This window comes from Cyprinodon tularosa, unplaced genomic scaffold (assembly GCF_016077235.1).
Source record: "Cyprinodon tularosa strain WSP-4 unplaced genomic scaffold, ASM1607723v1 ctg431, whole genome shotgun sequence".
NCBI classification, from domain to species: Eukaryota; Metazoa; Chordata; class Actinopteri; order Cyprinodontiformes; family Cyprinodontidae; genus Cyprinodon; species Cyprinodon tularosa.
In genome coordinates, this window is record NW_024039154.1 from 520,542 (window position 1) to 545,865 (window position 25,324).

Genomic DNA, 25,324 nt, shown 5'->3' on the forward strand with positions numbered 1-25,324 from the left:
TTTTAAATGAACTATAAGTATATATATATTTGAACCTGTATGTATAATTTTGAATCCCTTCTGGAGAAAATGTATTAATAATTAATTTCTGCTTTTCTAAGGTGTTTGATTGTCTTGTTGTGTGATCTTTTCAACCTGGAGAAGGAACATTGCAGAACATTCAGATCCCTAAATGTATACTTCATGATGGCTGCATGTAAACCTCCGAGCAGAACTTGATGCATACGTGTGAATATATCTACATGAATTTCCCCAATGTGGGAAAATAAACAGATTTTCTATTCTTTTTTTTATTCTATTCTATTCTATGAGAGACTTACAGGATATCATCTATTTTGGAGATGATGTTTTCAGCGTATGAACGTTCCCGCTCAAGAGTTACACGATCACGGACTCTTTCTTGGTCCAGTCTTGCCAGCTCAGCTTCAGCCACCGTTAGGCCCATACTACGCTTCTGCCTGAAATATCAAAACATTAATATTTTAATCTATGGGTTGCTGTTAAAATGGACAATGTTATAAGCTGTGGTCACATTTCAATGCCAAAATGAAGTAGCCAGAATCAGGGGCAAAGCAGCCTCATATGTGTCCATAAAGTAACCTATTTGTACTTTGAGATAAACAATTTGCAATCTAAGGTTTAAAAACAATTTACAGAAAAAAATGCCTCTTTAAAAAAAAAGGAAAAAGAAAACACATTTTAAAGTTGCCATGTTTACCTAAAATCCTCCAGGTTCTTCTCAACTTCAGCTTGCAAAGAGTCCTGCAGTGTTTGAACATGTTGCCTATTTATTTCCTCTGGTATTAGCTCTGTCCGCCGCCGGTCTTCAAAAAACAAACAAACCCCAAAGCGATACCCAAAAAAATAAGGTTAACAGAACAAAGAAAATAAAAACCACAAAACAAAATATCCCAAATGTGACACACTTACCAAGATCAGAGGAAACAGATTCTGGAACAGGAACCTTTAAATTCTGCAACAGAAAAAGGTTTTAAAACCAAGGAGTTGGTAGTGTATAAAAAAAAAAAAAAAATGGAAGTTTTAGAAGAGAATGTGGAAAATTCAGACAATAATGTTAGGAAATACTGGTAGCATTCAACAACTTAAAAAAAAAAAACGTAGACTCACTGCTCCTCGATCCATAAAAAAAGTGTGAAGGTCCAGGAAAACCCGTCTGGTCTCTTTGGAGTTGGTCTGCTTATAGAGCTCCGCATAGAGGTAGCACAACTGAGAATGGGACATTAGGACTGATTTAGAGGACGCCAGGCCACAGAGAAACAGATAATTACTATATTTAGAAGAGTCTTACCACAGGAGCAGGTTCAAACTGAGTGATGACATGATGAAGGAAGGCTGCGAGGTGCGCAGGGCGGGACTTGAGCTGCTCAATGCTGTTAAAGCTGTCACACTGGCCGTTGGTCTAAAAACACAAACTCAATTTACTTTTCGGTATATGAGGAGTAATTATGTTTGACAAATGTTAACATTAATCTCTTAAAATCCAACCTGATCTTGGTCTCGAATAAAATCATCATCTTCAGCTCCGATAATGTGGGAGATAACGCGAGAAGACGATGGACTGCTGAATGCGGTGGGTGACAGAGAGTCCTGCAAATACATGCATTCATCATTGGAATAAATCTCATTTTTATTTTAGGTTATTAAATATCTATTAGAGGATAAAATGAGGATATAAACATGGGTGCACTAGGTCTAATTTATGCAGAGTTTCTCTGATTACCACATCAACATTTAACTATAGGCTGAAGTAAATAGATACCACTAGGTCTAACACATCACAAATATAACAATGGCTACCATACTCATGATTCATCCACTGAAAAAGAAAAGCAAAGGACCATTCTAAGTGTGATACGTGTTTGCTAAAACATTCCTGAAGGGATTGACTTTTTACATTCTATTATTGATGATAGATAATATTATAATTAATGAATAAACAACATTTAGTCATTTGGACAGAGCCTCTTTGCAGAAAATGCTCACAACCTACAGTGCCTGAAATCTTAAAGGTCAGAGTGCAAAGGTAAGGAAATAAGAAAACAGAAATGTATTATAACTTGATATCATCACTATCACTGTTTAGCAATATCATTGTCATCAAAAAGGTTTTCTAATATTCGTGCAGCCTTACATACCCCCGGCAATACTATTTCAGTGAATAAGTATTAACTTGCTAAAGATGTTGCTTTACTAAGAAAAGTAGGGCTGCAACTAAGTATTATTTTGCAAATCGATTAATTTGTTGATTATTTTTTCTATTAATCGATTAATAATCAGATAGCCAAAGGTTCCTTAAAGAAGACTTTTTACGAAATTAAACCAGGTGAAACCCAAACTTTTCCACTTGAGGCGTTCTGGATAGAGCATACTGACAGATATTTTTTAGATTTTTTTCATCTTAAATGTTTATATATTTTTTTTACAGTGTTGGTGTAATTACTCCTCTAATTGGGTTGCTCTTAAGGCCTGTTTTACAGTCTCTATACTCCAGTTAACGATAACTGATTAAATAATTGATAAAAATCCTTTTACACATCTCAAATTGAGTACTTAGGAAGAAGAATCCATCTTTTAAAATATTATTTATAGTTAAAGCAAAGCCGCATAATTTCTGTTGCAAGTATTAGTTTAATTTGAGATATATTAAATTAATATTTAGGTCAATATACAGCATGGCACATGATGATGCTCCATTTGGGCTACCCTTCTCAATAACTTAAAGATCGGTCCTGTGGATAAATGAGTCATGTGACTCATGGCAGTCTGAGCTGTTCTTTTAGGAAATAAAACAGGTATGACACTTACCTGATCAGACATGTTTTTGTTTCTCTGATGCAGGATTTAATCTAGAGGGATGAATTTGGTTTTGTATTTACAAGTAACTCCATGATTTCTGAATTGGCTGGACTAAAGTTGTCTGCTATCAGTTTCCAAACTGCAGAGACAGATAGTGCAGTGTTGCCAGTTTCTTTCATAGTGTTATATTTGGAGGTTACAGGTCTGGCGCCCCTAGTGGCTACAAGTTACAAAGTACTGCTTAAATGACAATAATGGATGAATGCAAACTCATCACGAAAGTATACATTTGACAAATACCAACATATAAACTCTCAATACTCTTAAAAACACATTTGTTTAGGATTGACTTCGACTGTTCTAGTTAAACAGTTCAACTGAAACATCATTAGTTCAACTTTTTTTATTTTCTTTAGTCCAACTGTTTTTAATATTCTTTTCTGTTTCTGCATTTTTTCCCCTACTTGCTTTGATTTACTTTTATTTTCCTATATTTTAATCATGTAAAGCACTTTGCATTGTCTTTGTACTAAATTGTGCTATACAAATAAATTTGCCTTGCCTAATAAAAATGAAAAAGCGTTCAAACACAGTTTAAATACCAGGTCAGTGGTATCCTCGATCTCTGGGGAGTGGCAAGAGTTGAAGCTGTTTCGGGGTGTGCTCTTTGGGCTGGGGCAGGAGAAATCTTTAGGACAATGGCTGTCTGGAGATGCTGGTCCGAACGTATGTGACATCTGGAAACATTAAACAAACATTCAAAAAAAATGTGTAAGTATTTTATTTTATTTTTTTCAAAAAGAATCACAAAAAGACCCCAGTTATATAATACATTTAATTTGTTTTTAGTCAAACTAACATATGAAAGCAAAGCTAATGAACATTTTGCATGATGAGTGGCAGTCAGTACTTACAGGAGAGCTGCTCCACGGCAGATCTGTGCTGCTGTCTACTCGAGGGGTATGTGTGCGATCCGTTTCATATATGCTTCTGTCGTCCGCATCGCCACTTGAAACAGCCTCCTGAAGATCCATGCAAGATTTGGAAAAGTTTTGAACAATTAAAGATGGCCCACTATCAACATAATGAAATATACCGATGTTAACAAAATAATGAGAAAGTAGACTTATTGCACTTCCAGAATCTAATTTCACAAAACGCAGCAGACTAACAAGCAGAAACACTCTAAATAACACATACAAGATATAAAACACTCTGCCATGCAGACACAAAAGACTGGCTTCCCACAGAGGAAGCCTAATCCTCTGATGAGATTAGGATTAATGTTTGTCTGGAATTATCCCCAAATGTGCTACAAAAATTATTCAAAGATTGTGAGGATATTTCTGGTAGATGCGTGTTAGTGGATTTCCTCTTTTCTAGGCTAAATTTGGAAGCTGGTACCTGTGTTGTTCCAGTGGCCTTGAAGAGCTGACCCTGCAGCTGAGGAATGTGTTTTTTAGCATCCTGGATGTCTTTCAGTAGTTTGGGGTTGGGGTTCCTGCTGTACTCCTCTTTCAAAGCCTAGACAGCGTGAGAGGAGTGACCGGAACAAAGGAAAGATTTCAGATATTTGTACACAAATAAACACAAAAAGTACTTTGCAAAAGTATTTGCACAACCTTTCAAATGGTGAAGTTTATTTGATCTAACTATGCAATAAAATAGCACACAACTGTAAATCTGACAATAATGCACTGTTTTCATTTTTTTGCTAATAAAAACATGTAAAATGTGAAGAACTTTCCAATTCAGCCCTATCAGGCAGCTACATAGAACATTTTGTTGCAGTTCCAACTCTCAGTCTTGTAAATATGGATCTAGAACTTTGCACACCAACAAAATGTTGCCCAATCTTTTGTTAGGATAACTATACACACTACCTTTCCCAAAACACTTGCAAAGTGTTTTGGGAAAGTTAGGTGAAGGAACACTTGCAAAAGAGATCAGGCGCAATCAGACTGAATAGATAGTGTATTATACCCCTTTCCCGCTGGCCAAAAAACCTGATTAAACCTGGGAACAATTGGCTTTTAGACTTAGACAACTTTTATTGTCATTTTGTATGTACAGAGTGTGTACAAAACGAAACATTTCCATTACTTAAAGATATGCAGTGATCAAATGTAAACTGTAAAAAGGATGCAAAAAAAGCATTGATATGGAAGTTCACAGCATTAAATATATACGTTGCAATATGCAGAATTTTGGATTGGTGTTATCAGTGTGATGTGGAGTGATTCTTAACGTGATTAAGAGTTTTCTCAACAGTTCAGCTGTCTGATTATGGTGGGGAAGAAGCTGTTTTGGAATCTGCTGGCCCTGCATCAAATGCTGCAAAGCCTCTTCCCAGAGGGCAGCAGGGGGAACAGTCCATGGTGGGAGTGTGAGGGGTCATTGTTGATGTTATCGGCTCGACACACGCAACATCATAAATGACCCCTGACACCAGTGGGAACAGCTCGCTGACACGTGTTGACCTGGGTCAAACGACTCATCAAGCGACTGGTGGTACAATCGCCTCGGTTCTGATTGGCATGCTGTGGGAAAATCAGACCCAGGTTGACCCGCTACATTACATGATACGATTGAGCAAAACTGCGCCAATCGCTTCTGATCTAACAAGCCGAAATAACTCTGTTTATATTGCATAAAGAACATGAAAGAGGGATTTGGACAGATAACAGAGCGAAACAATAAAGCACACTGACTACGCCCTGGCTTCTTTACATGTTGATCTCCATTGTTTACTTTTGTGATTTCTGTCGCACTGCTGGCAGCATCAACGTGATGGTGTCACCAGACATGCAGTGATGGTGGGACAGAGGGCGTGCACATTGCCAGCGAGGGGTGAGACATGGCTTTTTTTGTTAGTTGGAAGGGAGCCAAAGACCGATTGTTAGTAGGTCGACCCATGTTTTAAAAACCTGGTCTTTTCAGTGGGGAAGAGGCTTTTGTGACCATGAGCTTTTAGGTCTGTTTCAACTGCAATTTTGTCTGAACTTTGACTGGACATTTCAGGACACATAAATGTTGGGTTTATGTTTCAGCTACTGGGCTTTTATTTCCCCCCTAACAGCCCATCAGTTGATGGGGTGGCAACTGTAAGTCAGCTTTCTCTTCCATAGGGGTTAAATTTGTGTCTGAACCCCCCCCCTATCAAAAGTGGGACGTATAAAGTCGCACTAAATTCATCTGCTTCAAAGGCATGGGGTCACACCACTCGCAACTCTCTGCAACTGTGCTTCAGCTGTTCTGAGTAAGGTAGCAGTTTGACAGGATAGTAAGGAGTCTGACGGGAAAAAAGACACAATCGGAAAGTAAAATATATCCGCTTCAGGGAAAATAAAAAACAAAATCCCTGAATCATAAGGTAAACCAGCCAGGTTTGTTCCCATAAAGGTTCATGTAGAAACACAGAGGACACATTCTGTGTGTGTAGCAATCGGGGCTGACATGAAGATTAACAGTTAATAAAACACTCCAACAAACAGTGTACATACTCGTGGTAGGAGTTCAGAACTGTAGAAAACAGATAGAAACAGCAATCCTCTTTTAACTTGTTAGAGTAGCAAATACAGTTTAACCTTTGCTACCTGCCTTGTTTAAACCTACATACTGTCCTTTGAATGCTCAATCTCCCGCATCTGTTGGGTTCATAGGAGGACCCTCTATGCAATCAGTAGGACAGACACTAATAAAACATATAGAAGCAAATTTTATTCAATTTTGGATGATGAACAGAACAGTGAATGATTGTGTGATAGTAGCTGAGCTTCCATCAAAATGAGATGGGAATTTTAAGCAGACTTTTAAAAGGTCTAAGAAAAAATAAGCGCAAATTAGATGTGTTTTCATCAAGTGGAGCAAAAACACAAGGCAATGCAAAGGGTAAAAATGTAATAAATTGGCTGTAATCGCTTGGCTGTAGTAAAGAGGAAGAAGAGTTAGCAAGCTAGTGCGTAGCACTGATCAGTGATGGACATTTTTAATAAATACGTTGAAATCAGGTAAGGTTTATATACTTTATCATGTCAGCTACCATTAGCAACAGTTCATAGACATCGAGACAGAAGCTAGGGCTGGGCGATAATTCAATAACGATATATATCGATCGATAGACGTGTGGCGCAATAGAAAAAAAGAGGGTCGATAAAAGTTCGATAAAAAAGAAACGCAGTTTTCCTTCCTTCTCATTGTAGCCTAGCATGTAGGTTTATGCTAGTCGCTACTTCCTCCCAACCAATCACAATCGCGGACCCAGGCATGCCGTCACCAAGTGCCGCCCTCTCAAACCACAACACAGAGCACATGAAGATGCAGCAAGGAGAGTCGGAGGAAATTGTTCTAAAGAAGGGTTTTTGTAGTTCGGCAGTCTGGCAGTATTTCGGTCATGGCAAGTCGGACCAAAAACAAACCACAGTCATCTGGAAAATGTGTCGGGAACCAGTGAAAACGAAGTCTGATAACGCAACCAACTTTTTTTTTTTTTTTATCGTCTCTCTCAGCCGCTCACAGCCGCAGGAGTACGAGCTGTGTAGGCCCCGACGCGGCTCTCCTCCGAGGAATCTTCGGAAAATATATATATATTTTCAGTTCTGGGCAGTTTCCCACGTAGTTCTAACAATTGAGAGAAAAATGCTGAGGGGCCAGAAACTTCAAAGTAATAACTCAGGTTAAAGCAGGAAACGGGGGCGGCGGTGGGGGGGCATTTATTTATTTGTTATATTTATTTTGGTCACTTTAGTTTATTATTTGTCAGTATTTAATAACATAACTCAGGTCTCTTAAGTTATTTTTCTTTAAAACAATTCTGTTATGGTTAAAAAAGTTAGTTAAATAAAGATTTAATTCGAAGTCTGTGTTTGTGTTTTTTATTAAAATTAAATCATTTAGCAATATTATAAAAGTCAAGGCAGAGCTGCACATAAAATATGGTTTCAAATCTTTTCAATAATTATCGATATCGATCAATATGCATTTTTTTTTATCGATAAGCTTTTTTTCTATATCGCCCAGCCCTAGTTCAGTATAAATCATGTTAAGTCAGACTATTAGTAAATGGCACAAAGACATTTAATAGGAACTTTAAAAACAAAACAAAAAAACAATGAGATAGATACATTATTCACAATGGCTCTATTCAAGAGCTGTGCAAAAAGTTAGGTGAAGGAGCCCACTGCCCAGGAAACATACAAGCGTTAAAGTAAAAGACAGTAGATAATAGACATTGTTATGCAAACCTGCAGATCCTGCTGTTCTTTTGAGAACTTCTTTTGCATAACATCAGTCTTCTGGTTGCAGCCGCTGCTGTTTTCCTCCTAAGGGTTAAACAGAGTAGCAACTGATGAGCCTATATCTGTTTATTGAGGCTAACCTGTATTTAAGATTATTTGAGGAAAGCACATAAGCAAATATGATAAACATGTATTTTTCGTACCCATGAAGGGTGTAAGGGGGGAAGGCGGTCCTGAGGACTATAGGGGCGCTCTGCTGCAGGAGAGTTTGGGGAGGATAAGCTAACACCCAAGATGTCAGGTTCTGCTTCAGGCAAAGGGATCTGGGCGAGCCCTGGAGGGCGTCCCAAAACCGTGAGGGCCACATAGGAGCCCGCTGGAACGAGAAACCAGATGAATTACACAATGTCATCTTCAGCTTTATTCTATTAAAAATGTTTGGTAAAATTGGTCTGGAGGAACTAACATTTGATAAGCTTCACTACTTCTGTGTGATTAGAATGTGTAACAAGGGTCCCGTTAACCTGGAAGACAACAGTGGCATAACAGTGAAAATTCAAATGACATGGGGGAAAAAAATACATGCAAAGCCGATCCCAAGTGTTTGACAAAGAAAATGAAAACATAAAATGACACCCAATGTCCAGAAGATGGCAGCATACCACTGCTTTACCCAACCAAGACCCATATTTATCAATTTCTTTAACATTACATTACCTTGATGATCCTGTCTCCTGTCTGAACACCTGCCCGCATTGCAGCCCCGTCTGGCAAGCACAGAAAAAAGCATTGATTTGTCTCAAGGGGCAGGACAGAGACAGAACAAATAAAAGAAAAACATTTATTTTAAAGGAAGGGAAAACAAATGTCTTCACAGGTAAATTGTTGATATTTCTACACAATGAATACTAAATATTGCCTCGATAGCCCAGATGTGGCAAAGGGCCTATTTTGGAAGCCCATAACAGTAGTTATATTACAAGTAAGACCTGTTTCACAGCTCCACCCCAAACAAAGGGATTTAGGCATGAGACGGGTTATTATGGGAGCCACGTCTGACTCTACACCCAAGAGGGTGAAGCTGGAGAAGTTTTTAAATCCCAAAAAACAAAACAAAAAAAACAACAAGGCTTGTCAATGGCCTATAACTGCAGCATAGAAAACACTGTGGGTAAACATGCAACCATTAAACACAGCTATTATGTATTAGTATATATGCAGAATGCTTCTGAAGCATTGTTGTTTTTTTTTTCTTTAGGGCAGACCTAATAATGAGGAACAGAAAGAAGAGTTTCAATGTCTGCAGCACTGTTTTCCTTACAGTCTACTACAAACTAATGGATCACCTGTTTAAAATGGAAAAACATGCATCTTTTTGTTTATAAATGAAATATTCATTATAATAGTCACTGAAAGTTTTCTTAAAATCGAGCTAACACTTATTGGAGAAAATAATCACAACTTGCATGAAAAGGTGCCATGTTTATATAGCCCCCTGGTAGGTGAAATATATTCATGTAGCACCTTTAGCAGCTGTGAAAATTATACACAAAAACAAATAGTACTGAGAAATAAAAAAAAAGTGGTGTAGCTGTATAAGACTGTTTTTAACTGGTTCTTTAAAAAGTGAGTAGTTTATGCAGTGTAAGGAAAGTGGTAGGGATAGCCAGAGGGCTGAAAATCACAGTCTTCAAGAGTTTTAAAACAATCCATAACTCAATTTCAAAATGTTCCTTAAAAAGCACATTTAGAAGAAATTTCATTGATGCACGCTTAAAATATATTCCTAATCCCTAATTGTGCGGTTTGCATCAGAAAGAACCCAACATCCTTGCGCTCCTGAATGCACCTCTACATAGAAATAACATGTAAACCGCTTGTTTTGTTTGTGGTCCCATTAGATGCCGTCTACATGCTGACTGATTGTCTGGGAGAAAAATACTTTACCGTTCTGTCATCACGAATGTAAACAGGAGTGGTGTGAAACTAAAATCCCAACTATAAATAAAGAACGGCAGAGTGAGAAAGCAGCATGCCCTCTGTTAAGTACAGTGAAAGATTTGTTGCTGGTGAGGGTATCTTTAATTTCAAAAAGCCTTGGGAACCTCGTTAGAACATAAGGCATAACCTACATAAAATCTGATCACTTCAGACAGAAAACCAAGAGTTTGCTTTCATGGGTATAAATAATTCAATATAAAAGAACAAAAAAGAAATCAATAAAGAAATTGTCCAAAAGACAAACCAAAAACAGGAAGGCTGACATTCGTCTTTGGGGATCTCTGTTCACAGCCCTAAATCCTACAGAAAACTGAGGTATAAACTGAAAAAAAAAGATGGCATAGAGGACTGTGTCTGATGGCTTTGAGATACTGACAGTAGCAAACGACACTAAGATGAGTCTTATCAGGAAACCTTGGTTGATTACTATATGACTCATCATGGGCATTTTAATGCAGCATCTAGACTTGATCCATGGAAAATGACTCCTTTAGCACATAGCCTAGTCTGTTTCTCAGCAGCAATCGGAGGTCTTATATCCAACTCTAAGTGTGTTTCTATCTTTATACAAAAGACAGGGGAAGCTGGTTTTTGTATGGCCTTAGAAACGGGAGCACATTAGGTAAACCAGAACAGACAAGCCTTGATAACAGGGCAACAAAAACCATAAAAGAGTTCCTTCCTTTTCTTTTTTCGGACACGACAGCTTGTGCTTTTTTTAGAGGTCGACAGCAGGACTACATCACCATCTACAGGCACTCAGAAACTATAAGCACTGACTCAGAAGCATTCTACAAAAAAAGTGAAGATAAAATAATATAATGCAGACTGATTTTAAGTTCAAGACTTATGACTCATCCCAGTCATCAGTTTGATACCGAAGTTTAAACGATATTTTGTGAAACTGATGTTTCAACATATATTTTAATGTGAAGGTATATAGCTCACAACTTGCCATTGTACAATAGGATCTGGCTTTTCTTACTTTTAAGAGGAACACTAAACTTTACCTTCTTTGACCAGCTGCACAAACACAGGGTTGTCACCACTGACAGTGAGCCCAAAGCCATTTTCATCTTTCTGGATGATCACACATCGTTGGACCAGACCTGTAAAGTGAGACAGGACAGAAAATACAAGACAGCATGTTCACAAAGATGAGGAAGTCCATGAAAGACGGTACTTTTTACTTCAACATTCTGAGGTTAACAAATAGGAAAGTTAATTTTGGTTAAGTTTCACATCCCTTTGAACAAACAAAAAGAAAATACCAAAATTTGTGTTTGTTCCTCCTACTCTATTAGTCATAGTGAAATCTGTCTTAAAGGGAAATCCATGTAACCAGATGGGCATGAACTGTAGAGCTGTTGGTGAGCAATGTTTTTAAACAGCTGATATGTAAACATACACATTCTTATAGCATCCAGAAGTTAAGACTCAGGGTTAAAACAATCGGATAAATTAGTTATTGAAATAATGATCTAATCTATTGATCTGATAATAATTAGCTAGAATTGACAAACTAAGACAACATTTGATGAAAGGACAAACAAACCACTCAGAGTGGTAAGCTAACCAAGTACATTTTTAGCTATTAACTATCCTCCTAAAATATGCTATGATATGTTTATTTTTTAGGTTCAAACACTTGTTAACTGAGACTTGTTAATTTGAAAAGAAATATAATAATTGCTACATAAACTGATTAATAAAGTAATGAAAAGCTGCTGCCCTACTCTGGATAAGAGAGTAGATAATAACAATTGCTTCATGCCAATAGTTAGGAATGGGAAAACTAATAATTCTTAACATGTTTTAGTATCAAGGTAAGACTATGTCCATTCAGTCCAGAAAACAAACATTTTTTTAAGGAGATATTTTTGCAAGTTTTTGTTCACCTTGAACTTTTTCACATTTTGTCACCATCAACCAGAATTTTCTAATGACAGAACAATAAATTAAGCGTTCTCCTTATGGTGCGTTCACACGTAACGTGGTCTGGACGTCAAAGCATCTGATACACATACAAAAGTTCAAAAATCTGAACTTTTGCAGCTTGACACGAAGCGTTAAACCAATCAGAAAAGCTAATCTAGGTGTTTTTTGGGGAGACAGACTATATGCGAGCAGTTATCACATATGAACACATAATAAAAGTAAATAAATATAATCCATTCTTCTGGTTTTAAAAAGCCAGAAGAATGGATTGTTATGTATAAGAAAAAGAGAGCAATCTCTGATCATTATTACTCTACTGAAACATTGTTTATGAACTATTGCGAAACAGTAAATACCTACATTCCCTAAACATATTAAAACCTGCTGGCAAAAAATTATTTTATATTGTGGGTACTTTAAAGTTTTTACCTCAACCCATATTTTCACTTCCAGCCTCTACAAACAGCAATGGGAGAACCCCGACAGCCTGGCCGGCTACAGAGACCTTTGGCTGGGGAGGCCCAAGCTGCCCCCTTGCATATCTGCTGCTCCGAACAAGAACCAGATTTTTTAGTAAGATCATAATCTTGATGAACTTACTGCACATGGGATGTTTGGAGGTGGACTTTCTCACTTAAAAACTTGTTAAAACTATTTTTCCACCTCATCAAAGTAAATAAAGCTAAGCTGCTCTCTAGCTTGTAACAACAGAACAGAGCAGATAAGCAACAAGTGCGTTGAAGCGTCAAAGCATCTTGACCAGCGCTTGACCCAGTGTCCCAAGTTTTGGCTTTTAAGTGTATTTGACATCCAAAAAGTATTCGGTGTGAACGCATCATTAGATCTTTTTTTTTGTTTATTACTAATAAAATTCAATAAGTTCTGCATTTATGCATATTCATTTTGCAAAATCACATCAATTTGGTTATTTTACCACCTGAACAGGGTTTGATGTAAACTACTTAAGAAAAAAGCAAATCAGCTTCTATCTACAAATAGTGTTCAACTGAATGGTCTTTTCTGACCAGCTAACCAACCTTCACATGTTTAATGTCACCTACGTAGCTTGTAACAACTGCAAATTCTTATGGCTTTCAATTTAGGTGGACGAGCACATTCTGGTGGGTTTGCAGACCCTAAACCTGCTTTAAATATCTCTGCAACTATTATATCAGACTTGCCTGGCTTTTTTATTGGGTCTTTATAAAAATATTTGCTCACTGATACCCTTACAGAGTTATTATACTGAGGTTAAACTACATACAGGTAAAGGCTTAATTCCTACAGAGGAAAGTTGAAGGCAGTTATTAACAATGACTTTTGTTAATAAGGGATGTCAAGGTAAAGGGGGACAAAAATAGACAAAGTGCTTTAGATTTTTCCTTCCAATTCACAGTTATTTATTACTTGGTGTAGATCTATAACAAAGCAATCCCTATGGCTTATATTGAGGTCTCTCACAGCAACATGGCAAAATATGACAAAGTTCAAATTGTTTTTAGAATTTTGCAAGGAACCTTATCCAGAGATCAGAGATTAAAAGGGAATGTTACCTTGCAGGTTTTTCCCCCCTTGCTTTGTTTCATGGCTACTGTGAAAAGAGATTAGAGCTTATCCTATATGTGGTTGACTAGAGCCAGACTAGCAAGAACGCCAATAAGAACGTTCCTCATATAAACACAAAAAATAAATCAAAAGACAATCTTTTTTTTGGTTTTTGAAACAAGAAATGAGCTTAATTTCTCATCTGTATTCATCTTTTAAGAAGCTGGTGTTAAACTTAAATTATTTTATCCGGTGTTTGCAAGATTTTAAAGTCAGTGCAGCAACAACAATAATGATGTTCGTCAATAAGGGTTATTTGGAGGTTTACAGATGGGAGGGGGGAGCAGCGACTACAAAGAGGGGGGCTAGGGAGCCAAATGGTGCAGTCTGGGGTTGGGGGGTTAAGTAGAGCTGAAAGAACAGGGGGAAGGGTAAGGGTGAGAGGACAGGGGTGTCAGGGACGCGGATAATGCCATTTGGGTCATAGAGCTGGTGTGAATCTGCCCATAGATTTAAATTGAAATTTTAAACATCTTCAGGTGGCGTGAAAGATAAGAGCGAAGGATTTGGGATGGGTCTCGTAATTACTGCTCAGGTTAAACCATTTTAGTTCATGCATTATTCAGAAGTTCAACTTGTATGTAATCGGCAACCTTTATTCAGACGCATGGAAATGTCCTCGAGGGAATAAACTAACCTTTAAAACAGCTGAGCTGCACTCAGAATAACAATGCCAAAAGGAAGAGATCAGAATCAATAAAATCTGGCTAACAAAAATCAGGCACTTTTTTCATTAGCTCTGAAACAGAATGTTTAAACATTTTCATTTTCTTTTATTTCCATCAATCCTTCAGCGTATTTTATTGCAGGAGGAAGCACATGGTGGAAAACGCAGACAAAATACACCCATGCTTTCCTAATATCGTCAGGAATGTTTTATCTTCATAAAGCATTTTCTAGAAAGCTAATGGAACGCGGTCATTGCAAGCTGGCCTATCTGACAGCAGTTTAAACAATGTGTCAGTGTCCTGAATGCGATGTCAATGCGGGCTATTACTATGAGTCATTTCATTAGAAATCTCAAACTGACTGACTGTGTGGGCCATTACGCTGTTGAAACAGACTCCCGGCTGATGTGACAGTCATGAGAGGCCAGCTGAGAAGAGTTAACACTGACACCACAGGGATGATGGCGCTCCATAATGACCCTGTTAGCGTGGATTCAGGAAACGAGCCATCACAACAACTGAGGGCTCCGTTTTACCCTGGGTATGGGACCCCGTCAACAAAAAAACATACAAAAGTTTCTCAGTGTCATAGTAATTGCACAAAAATGTAAATAAAGAACGACATTTATCCCTACTGCTGCTAAAATAATGCAGTATTACACCGAAAATAAAGCTTACTATATAGAATATTAAGACTTTCTCACATATTAGCAGCTCAGCTAGTTGAGATGTCAGTTCCAGAAGCCAGTTATGTGTTTGGTCATAGCTTACTTCTTTAACACCCATTAGATGGATTAATAGGCCGTCACTGTGTATTTTCCGCAGAGTGACTTTTGTTCCAACCGAATATATTTTTCAAATAACCAAATTTCTCCTGCTCTAAAGGTAAGATGAAGGATCTCCCTTTCAGCCAGGAGACAGGCAGTGCGTAGAAACATTTTAAAGAATGGCAGATCTCTGTTACTGTCCCATGCAAGCTGAGTAAACTCCTGCCACTCTGGCGTTTTCTATGGCATTTAATTTGAAGCAATTAAATCACAGGAAGTGCATGAGACAAACAATCTATTTTAGGACCCTAGGGTATGTGGATACGCTGCGGTAAGCAGTGCCTATTATACAAAGTATTAACATTTTAAATGAAAAAAAAAACAAAAACGTAAACATGTGAACTAATCCTGGATTAAACTATACAAAATACCCAGGATCCCATACAGTGTTATTTATATATTTATATATAAACAACTTAATCCCAGTTTAAATGTTTCGACTAGGCTTGAAATGGTGATAACCACTTCTAGGACTAAGTCCTATGGAGCTGGGTCATGAGCTGCAACACTGACCTCCCGCTGAGCCATTGTTTATGGTTGTTGTGTAATAATCTACCACACATCCTTCTGGTCCAGATACTTTCACTATTTCATTTAAACCTTATTATTATTTGTCTACACATATTATCTATCTATCTATCTATCTATCTATCTATCTATCTATCTATCTATCTATCTATCTATCTATCTATCTATCTATCTATCTATCTATCCTTTTATATAGCATATATTTATATCTGCTTTTTTCTGTTTTTATCAGGAGCTTTGTGATAATGCACACAAGCATGCATGGTGAATGTGCAGTTGAATAACATCAAAATCTGTCTAATGTAATTTAGCATTTTTATTTAAGGTTGTCATGTTATAAGACTCCCATACCTCCCCCTAGCAGTCAGCCACAGATAGGGTCTAAGATTAAAGTATTTTTAGTTGCGTGTGCCTCAATAAATTATTTGTTAATCACTCGCTGGCATAATACTCAACGTTTTGGTTTACAAAGTCTGTAAATCACATGCTTATGTAACTTATCTCTTGGGCTTATCCCTTGATTTAGTGTCCAGCCTCAGATTTTCCGCACGCAGGCCAACATTTACATTTTCAAAAAGTATTTTTTTTTTCTATCGGCAACTTCACACCAGGACCCTAATACCAGGGATTTCACCATGAAACGTCTTACCACAGGACTCGGGCTTTCCCTCTGCAAGCACACTGCTGTTGCCACTCGTCTCCACCACCAGAGCTTCTGCTCACAGCCCCCAACAGACAGCACAGCAGCACACAAAAACGTAAAAAAAATAAACGACAACCAACACATAAAAAGGAAACACAACAAAGGAGAGAAAAAAAATGATGAGGAAGAAACAATGATGGAAGAAGAAAAAAAACTAAATGAGCAAAAGGGCAGTTAAAAAAAACAATCAGTTTGAATTGAAGAGACAAGTCACTAAAGGGTTTCCTTTTGAAAATATAAAAGTCTACATCTGTGCGATGTAGAATCCACTGCCCATTACTACAGGTCATAACACTCCAAAAATCATGATCAACAAACTTAAATCAAGAGAACAGTTCATGCAACATGCAGAAACAACAAAGACATGAGGAAACCAACAGCATGCAAACATGCTACGACATTTTTTAAAATGAACAGTGTCCTTAAATAAAGGGGAAAATGTTGATGTAAATGTCATATAGCTTTAACCCTCCTTGCCCATAGTGGATTATATTCAATAATCATATCATTTCAGATGTAAAGAAAAAAAATGATTTGCAGTGACACAAAATAAAACCCAGTGGTTATGTTGAGACATACTTGTACGGCTGCATCATACAGAGATAAGCTGCCATGCACTACAGAGGATTTTCTTTTTTGTTTTGAAAACAGAGGTTTTAATCATATCTTCCAATGTGCTGTGCTGATTGCTGTCAAAGTCACCATGTCATGTGCTGGAACCTCAACAGTCTTACCCTGCAAATATGTGGGGTGTGAGTTTGGAAGAGACATAGAGGTTTTTCCGTGTCCTTCACATACAGTGGGATGAAAACAATATTTTTACCTCAAAGAATTTCTTATATATTTTTTTATATTTGGCAACAAGCTCCGAGCCTTTCACTTTACTATGGAACATCGACATGTTACGGGGAAGCTGGAATCAAAACCCAGTAATTTTGAAAGATTACTAATATTCTCACTGGCCACAGTCACCAAGTCATACATCACTTCAATGATAAGGTTGAACAAACTCTTCATAAGAAGATCTGTTAAAGTATCATTTCTGCAAGGCCACCTATTATTCAAAACTTCAAATAAATAGATTGAAATAAGATATATGTAATTTAATTTATTGTGTGTATGAGGTTTTGTCTCTAAATAATTATCACAAATAAATAATTTAGATTTTCAGCGGGTTCAAATATTGCACCTTGTCCAAATACAAGCTTAAGTTTTTTTCATGATTTTGTCCCTAAAACTTTTCAAATAATTATAATTTTGACTTAACTGGAGCCCTTTTTGTGGGACTTTACATGTTTCTCTTAACTCCAAGTATAAGCTTACACAAAGTGATTAAAGCATAAGTCCTGTTTAACCATGCATTCTTTCAAATGGTTAACAACATATTTTACTCAACAGGCTTGTGCCTGTTAGAGAGAGGAAAAGCTGGGACTGAGAGGAACACTCAGAGGCAGTCACAAGACCTGAGACTGTAGAAGAGCAAAGCCTGAAAATCAGACTAAAGTTACCTGTAGGGTCAAACTCATTGGAGGGAAGTGAGGTTTTGTCGCTTTTAGGTTTCTTGTCTGGGGGATGGTCCTTACTGAGAATGCTGCTGGTTCTGAGGAGAGATCGACATTGTGTGAGAAACAATTTAAGAACAAGAAACATGTTCTACAAAAAAAGTATTGATGTGCATTCAGCCTCCTTTAATCTGACACTCATAAATAAACTCAAATACAACCTACTGTTGTATTTGAAAAGAACAGAGTATTATTTAGAGAAGTAGTCAAGAGGCACATGATAACACTGGAGGAGCTATAAACACACTGATCAGTTAAACCAAGCGATGATGTAGAACCATCTATTTCTTGTGCAATCTGAAATCCTCAAGAAGACTGCAATTTTAAAAGGATTAACTAGCTTGGTTTTTATATTTATTAAGCAATAAAACATGTAACGTGTGTATACAGATACTATGGTCTGCTCTTTCTTGGCTTGCATGCAATGTGCTACGCGTGATGGCAAACATACTATACATCAATCCCCCCACATTGAAATAGGGTAGATGCAGGATCATGCTGTGGGTATGTTTGTCTCCCTGATATTGTGATATTGTATTTTCTTCATATCATCCAGCCCTAGTAGAAATAAACCCAATAATATTTGCAGTTGAAAATGCAGGTAAAGATGTTGGGTAGAATAGATAATTATGCAACCAACGCTCAGGTTATTATTTGCGAAGAAAACAGCCTGGAAACCATTTGTCAATTTCATTCAATGTCACAATCATGCACTATCATTGTTTGGCTCTATCACATGAAATTTTCATCAGATAAAGTAAACTTTGTGGCTGAAACATGACATGTATGTACATATATCTGTGCTAATATCCTGGATAGGCACGAAAGTCAGGCAAGTGCATAACGGTTGTTCAATTCAGTGCAAAGAATGGTGTTACTCAAAGACTCTCCAGTGAATGAAGTGTCTACTGTATAATGTAAGAGTCAGGGAGGATGTGGAGCAACTCTGCTGAGAGCCCAGAAAAGAGCCCCACATAAAAGACATCCTAATGTAGAGATGCTATGGGACGAGTCTCCTGCTTGAACCATCTGAAGCCATGTATGGGTGGTTCTGCCTATGCTGGCCCCAACTGTGAAAGGCCACTGTTCACAATGTAAAGCAGTTATGGGCTGCCCATAGAAGAGGGACCCCTTTGTCCTGTGTGTGCATGCATTCATGAATGAGTGGGGGGTTGGTGGGGTGTGTTAGGTCTAAATGTTGAAGACTTCTATGTTTTACCACAGCAGGCAAAGTAAAAATGTTCTCTCATCTGAAGCTCTCTGTTTACACTAGTGGGTATAAGTGTTTAGGCAGACAACGCTGTCAAAAACATTCACATATCGATAAGAAGGTTTATTAAAAATCTTACCTTATTGCTTTCTTGGTAAACCTGTAAAGTAAATAGAACAATAATTAGACTTGTAACCTAAAAAAAACAAACAAATGACGAGCTATCTGAGCTGAGATAGGGCATATAAAAACCAAGACGGCATTCACATTTACTCTAAAGGGTCATACAGTGGTAAACATGATAATCCTGATCAAACATCAGAGTTCTTCAGCTGCAGATTAAAACCTTTCCAGGTCAAATCTCCTCTGCCTCTCAGATTTTTGCTTTGTGTGCGGCTGTTGCACTTTAATTCCTTGAAGGCACCCAAAATTCATTACAGTAAGCAGCAAGGGGTTTATACATGGACCGACAAAGCACTGAGCAGAAGGGAGAGATGGTCTTTTTGAAAGAATATACATAAATAAAACATGTATTCATTTAATAATACATTTATCTACAAAATAGAGTAGACTAGGATTTTTTAAAGAATGACAGTTAAAAATCGTAATATTACTCGAAAAAAAAAAATCCCTTGATGCTACATACGACAAGAACCTTAATCTCTATGCCTTCACAAACACTAAACTCTGTAGTTCAGTTAATTCAGATTCATTTTTACACTAAGGTTACCTGATTTTGATAAATAAATTGGACCTTAAACACTACAGAACAGCCATAGTTCAGGGAAGATAAAAAGAGTGGTACATATCCGAGGGCTTTTTTCTGGGGTGGATTTATCTCTGGTAATCTGATTTGACTCTTGTTCCTGGAGTTGAAGTGGTAAACATTTGACCAGTGTTGTATAGTAACAAAGTAAAAATACTTCACTACTGTACTTAAGTATATTTTGGAGTGCTTTACTTTCCAAGATTATACATTTTTTTTTAACTTTCACTTTTACTTCACTACATTTACAAACTTAATTGCATACTTTTACTCCGATCCATTTTTAATGTTTGGTTTAGTTACTAAGTAAAAAAAAAAAAAACACACACAAGCCATTTCAGATACTTTAAGACTTTTACTCAAGTAACATTTCAGTCAGTGACTTGGACTTTTACCAAAGTAATATTTTGGAGAGGTACTTGCTTTTACTTGACCCCGAGATTTCAGTACTTTGTGCAACACTGCATTTGACACCAACAAACAGTGTGTGGTGTAGCAGAGCAGCTCAATATATTAGGGATGCACGATATAATCGGCCCCCTATTGGTATCGGCCTGTATCGGCCTTAAAACTGAATATCGGACATCGGCCACCCCAACGATATTTAACCCGATATTTGATCAGCTTCTGAGTTTCTAAAGTCTAAAAAAAAAAGTATACTACTTCTTCTTCCTCAAAAACGTCTTTTTTACAGACTTAAAAACTTCTAAAGACAAGGGAAAAAATATTGATAGATAAAAATATCACAATATCTTCATATGCTGATATACTGCCATTTAAAAATTCCATATCAATCTCTTTTACTAATGAAATATTGCTATATGTCATCGTTATGCTACGAAATCCCCCCAAAATTCACAAAATTTTGCCATATTTTTGAATGTTGATATATTGACGCGGTATCGATCGATTTTACTAACAAAATCTCACAAGAATTTGCAAAATATCACGAGAGTTTGTAACAGAACGATGAATTTTCACGAGATTTTGAAAGTAAAATAGATCGATACCGCGTTTTTAAAAATCAATTTGATATCAGCATATGAAAATATATTTGAGTATATTATTTTTCAAAGTGTCAGAAATGGATAACAAAACTGCTATTTTCAATGAATACTTATTTTTGTCCAGCTTGAATATCGGTTACGATATCGGTTATCGGCTACATGAGTTTTAAAATCGGAAATCGGCCAAAATCCCAATATTGTGCATCCCTACAATATATCGATTCATAATCATCATAACAACATCAATATGTGCAATATCAAAATTATAAAGGATTGCTTGGACACCTTCTTAGGAGGAATACCATATTCGAGTGTCAGACATTTAAGGGCTCCGGATATTGATGAATTTGACCGGTTGCATGGAAACTGACAGCCCTTAATCTTCTCAAATTAAGTAAATCATTAGTGGCTGAGTTCTTAAGCACCAGAGGGGTGTTGGGAACATTGTTTGCAAAGAAAGATAAATGTCACCAAAAATGAAAAATAGTATTCAAAACACTTTTAAGGAAGGGAATCCTTAAAATTATTTCTGAAATCTTGTGACGATAAAAGTTCTCCAAGTCTAAGTAGTCTAAATCAAAATATTTCTACTCTCACTTTTTTGACTTAGTTACCCAGTTTTTCTGTATTAGCTGAACAAAGCGTGTCTCTTCACTCAGCTCACCTATTGCGTCTCTTGGTAGTTCTGCTCTTGTTATCACCCTGACATTCATCAAAAATGAGGATTCTAGTAGACTGTTAGGGACAATAGACAGCGGACTTGGACTCAGGGATTAAAATTGTGCAGCTTCAGACCACAGGACTGCAATTATATCACTAAGCTATGGCATTCAAACATGGCAGCACGGCCAAGCGTACATGTACGTTGTAATGTCCTGAATCATGACCTGTGTGCAGTCTATGGTGAGATTTTGTGTCACTCTGCTCAACTGTATTTACCAATCAGAGGCTATAAGGTGAAATTTAAACTTAGTTTTATTATTTATTACCCGAATCATTTAATTAATTTAACATAGATATTATCTGCAGGAATAAAAACATTCTGACATATTGTTTTGAATCTACACTTCAATTAAATATGATATGCCATGCAAAACTTTTCTAAAAGGTACTTATTGGAGTACGCAACCAACTTTTAGTGGTTAATAAATGCAATCTTTTAAATTAAAAAGCCAAGTGATGCAGCACAACGCTGCCCTAAAAACAGTCTTCCATAATGAGGAGGTCTTGCTGCTTACCAGCCCACATTAACTCTCTTTCTCCTTGTGACACTGAGTCTCATTCAGAGCCGTGCAGAGGCAGCTGAATGGCCTGTTTATGAAAATGCTTCAGACTGTAATAAGTTCCAGAGCTTCTAGCAGGAGAAAAAATAGCTTTAAGCAGTCCCCACCCTAGGAAACCTCTGACTTGGAAAGATGGAAAACCCAGCACATAAACACACACATGCACACTGAAATTTTTACAAGAGAAAGCAAGAGTTCTTGGTTGGTGGAACTGAGTTGGCAAATCTATGCTGCTCCTGGTTGATCACACAGGAATAAATGACTAACATGCAAGCTAAGTTCAAAGCTTTGTGACGAGTCAGGCTTTTTTTATTGTCTTTATTATCACAGACCGATGGAAAATAGATTTAGACAAGATGTGTTAAATCACAGACTTTAAATCAGTGTTTCCTGAGGAAAGCCTGACACTGACCACAGAAATTGCGCCTCTGCTTGTTTAGGAGAGCCTTAGTGCAGGACAAGTCATCAGTAAAAATGCTCACTCCCTTCCCCTGGTCTCTTATATATGGATACTGTATCAGTTTAATCCACAACTTAACCATACTGACCACCGATCAGAACAACTCCTCCCCCCAAAACAGATCGGAAACATTATATAACAAAATAAAACACGTAACAAAGTTAACATACACTGTACAAAAGAGACAAATTAAAGAATTGTTTGATTAGTTGTTCCCCTTAGTCTGGTTATATCAATACTAATATTTTCCCATCTAAACTTGAATTAGTCACAAGAAATCAGATATGGTTGCAACTATTGATTATTTTTCAAATCGATTAATCTCTTGATAATTTTTTCGATTAATCGATTAATAATGGGAAAGCCAAAGGTTCCTTAAAGAAGACGAAAATAACCAGGGAAAACCAACTTTTCCACTTGAGTTCTAAATAGAGCATATTGACATTTTTTTGCATCCCAAATGCAAAATGTTTAAATATTCTTTTATATTCGTATAATTGCTGCTTTAAATGGGTCGCTCTATCAGCTAAAGGCATGTTTTACAGTCTCTATACTCCAGTTAACGATTAATCGATCACTAAATTTGTTGATGATTGTTTCAATAATCGATTAATCACGATTAATCCGATTGTTTCGGCCCTAAAATCTGGGAAGTATAAGGAAGAGAAATTTTTTTTCCAATTTACCGATACCTGAACACCTCATCTGGTCAAGCAACTGTACACAAACACAAACACCATTAAAACATCTAGTGATAATACTGCTCACAAGGAAAATAGCTATTTAATTAAGTGAAAAATAGGTATAGCCCAGAGAACCAAAGCAAACTATAGGTGTTGATGCTAGCTGAGGTGCATCACTATTCATAGGGAACCGTATCACATAAAAGACATTTCACCCCAGCGCTGCGTGGTCATAGCCTGTAACATTATAAATGATCCCTCAAACCCCCAACATGGACAGTTCTCCCTGCTGCCCTCTAGGAACAGGCTTCGAAGCATCCGATGCAGGTCCAGCAGATTCCAAAACAGCTTCTTCCCCCCTACCATTAGACTGCTGAATGTTGAATAAAATGGGTGAAAAAAAGCACTGAATGTTGGAAAAACTGTAAATCATATTCCAGTCTTATATTCACTTTGATCACCAAGTTTACATTTTATCACTGCTGCACTTTAGAAATGGAAAGGTCTTGAGAGCTGTACTGAATGAAATTTTGTTTTGTATAAACTCTGTGTGTACAAAATGACAATAAAGTTTGTCTAAGTCTTAAGAACCAAATAGCTCTCAGGGAAAAGGACTTACTAAAATGAAAATATTTTACCAAAATAATCATTGTTGCATTTGAAGGAAAAATAGAGAAGCTCCCAAGCAGCATGTGAGGGTGCTTTGCTTGAGTTACTGGTGCACTCTACAAACCACATGGCATCAAAGGCAAATTAAATTATGGGGCAATATCAAACAACCCTCCAAAGACATCAGCCAAATTAAGGCTTAGGCATAACAGTTTCTATTTGGACAATGTCAATAATTTGTAGTAGGTATCACGAAGCTTCTGTCTCAATTTCATTTGTTGACAGAGTTAAAAAAGTGTCTGGAACCAGGTGGCCTACAAACCACGCTCAATTTCACAACAGTGAAACTAGGGCTGGGTGATATGGCTAAAAAATAAAATCTATATATTTTTAGTCATCTTGGACGATTACGATTTTAATTGTTTTTAATCGAAGTATTAAAAACTACATGCATGCATTTCAAAATAGGTTTACTTAATTAACAAATATATTGGGGCCTGTTACAAATATTTAGCCAACAATAAACATATTGTAAAAAAAAATGTAACGAATGTAAATATTAAATATAAAAAGAAATGTAAATATTCATAACATAAATTTTGTGCAAGTAACCCAAATGTTTACCCTACAATAATTGTACTGATTTTTTATTGGTAATGTACAACTATATATTCAGTGCAAGTGCAAGAAAAAAAGGGCTTCATTTACTGAAATATGCAATTTAACGAACAGTCAATAACTTGTATTGATCTTCTGGAAAGTCGGTGGTTTGTAAACAGCAGCTGTTAAGAGCCCAGGTCACAGCGATATAATGCACCGTTAAACTCATGTACGGCTGAAGAGATCGAATGGACCTAAGGACTGTATTAGTTGCAAATAACAAAGCAGAGTCTAGCTTTTCACAGAGCGCTTTTGTCGTGTTTCGTTCTACAGTTTTTGTAGCGCAAATATGACTCTGCGGGTCATATTTTGGATTACACTCTTTATGGTGTGAATGGGCACAATGTCCATCTCTATATGAACAGCTACAGTATTGGTCAACTGTTTCTTGCTTTAGAAAATGAGGCGGCCTTTGCTGGAGATGCAGAAACAACTAAAGGCCTATTTATGCTTCTGACGCATAGCCTCTGCAGCCGTCGTTGAACACCCTTAAAAAAAATCCTGACTACACGTCAGACGATTGCAAACCCACGCAGACCTTACGCGGTCCTCAAAAAGTACCTGTGATTGGTCCTTGGTATGCATTTCCGGCTGCCTGTGTGTTCGTCCTTCTCGATTTGGTGCCGGTGCGCACCATTTTTAAAAACCGAGGAACAACTACAATGAACAACTACGACAAAAGTTTAATCGGTCTTTTTGTCAACTCCATTAACAGAACATGTTCCTCTTTCATGTTTACCAACTCTAGATCCACCTCCAT

At 37.1% G+C, this 25,324-nt stretch overlaps 1 protein-coding gene across 2 annotated transcripts in view; it reads right to left on the reverse strand.

The window, feature by feature from the left end:
• arhgef12a (Rho guanine nucleotide exchange factor (GEF) 12a) overlaps positions 1 to 25,324 on the reverse strand; it is a 75,033-nt gene that overhangs the window by 20,589 nt on the left and 29,120 nt on the right. The window contains exons 2-18 of one of the 2 annotated variants that reach the window (XM_038299619.1): positions 19,236 to 19,256; positions 17,833 to 17,924; positions 16,271 to 16,336; positions 11,066 to 11,164; positions 8,772 to 8,821; positions 8,521 to 8,578; positions 8,258 to 8,430; positions 8,061 to 8,138; positions 4,222 to 4,341; positions 3,732 to 3,839; positions 3,420 to 3,554; positions 1,507 to 1,608; positions 1,310 to 1,420; positions 1,129 to 1,227; positions 931 to 973; positions 719 to 824; positions 321 to 458 (exon numbers count right to left, since the gene is read on the reverse strand). In XM_038299619.1, coding sequence (XP_038155547.1) covers positions 321 to 458; positions 719 to 824; positions 931 to 973; positions 1,129 to 1,227; positions 1,310 to 1,420; positions 1,507 to 1,608; positions 3,420 to 3,554; positions 3,732 to 3,839; positions 4,222 to 4,341; positions 8,061 to 8,138; positions 8,258 to 8,430; positions 8,521 to 8,578; positions 8,772 to 8,821; positions 11,066 to 11,164; positions 16,271 to 16,336; positions 17,833 to 17,924; positions 19,236 to 19,256 — 1,599 coding nt within the window. The remainder of the gene's footprint in view (positions 1 to 320; positions 459 to 718; positions 825 to 930; positions 974 to 1,128; positions 1,228 to 1,309; positions 1,421 to 1,506; positions 1,609 to 3,419; positions 3,555 to 3,731; positions 3,840 to 4,221; positions 4,342 to 8,060; positions 8,139 to 8,257; positions 8,431 to 8,520; positions 8,579 to 8,771; positions 8,822 to 11,065; positions 11,165 to 16,270; positions 16,337 to 17,832; positions 17,925 to 19,235; positions 19,257 to 25,324) is intronic. The other variant, XM_038299620.1, reaches the window with a different exon arrangement.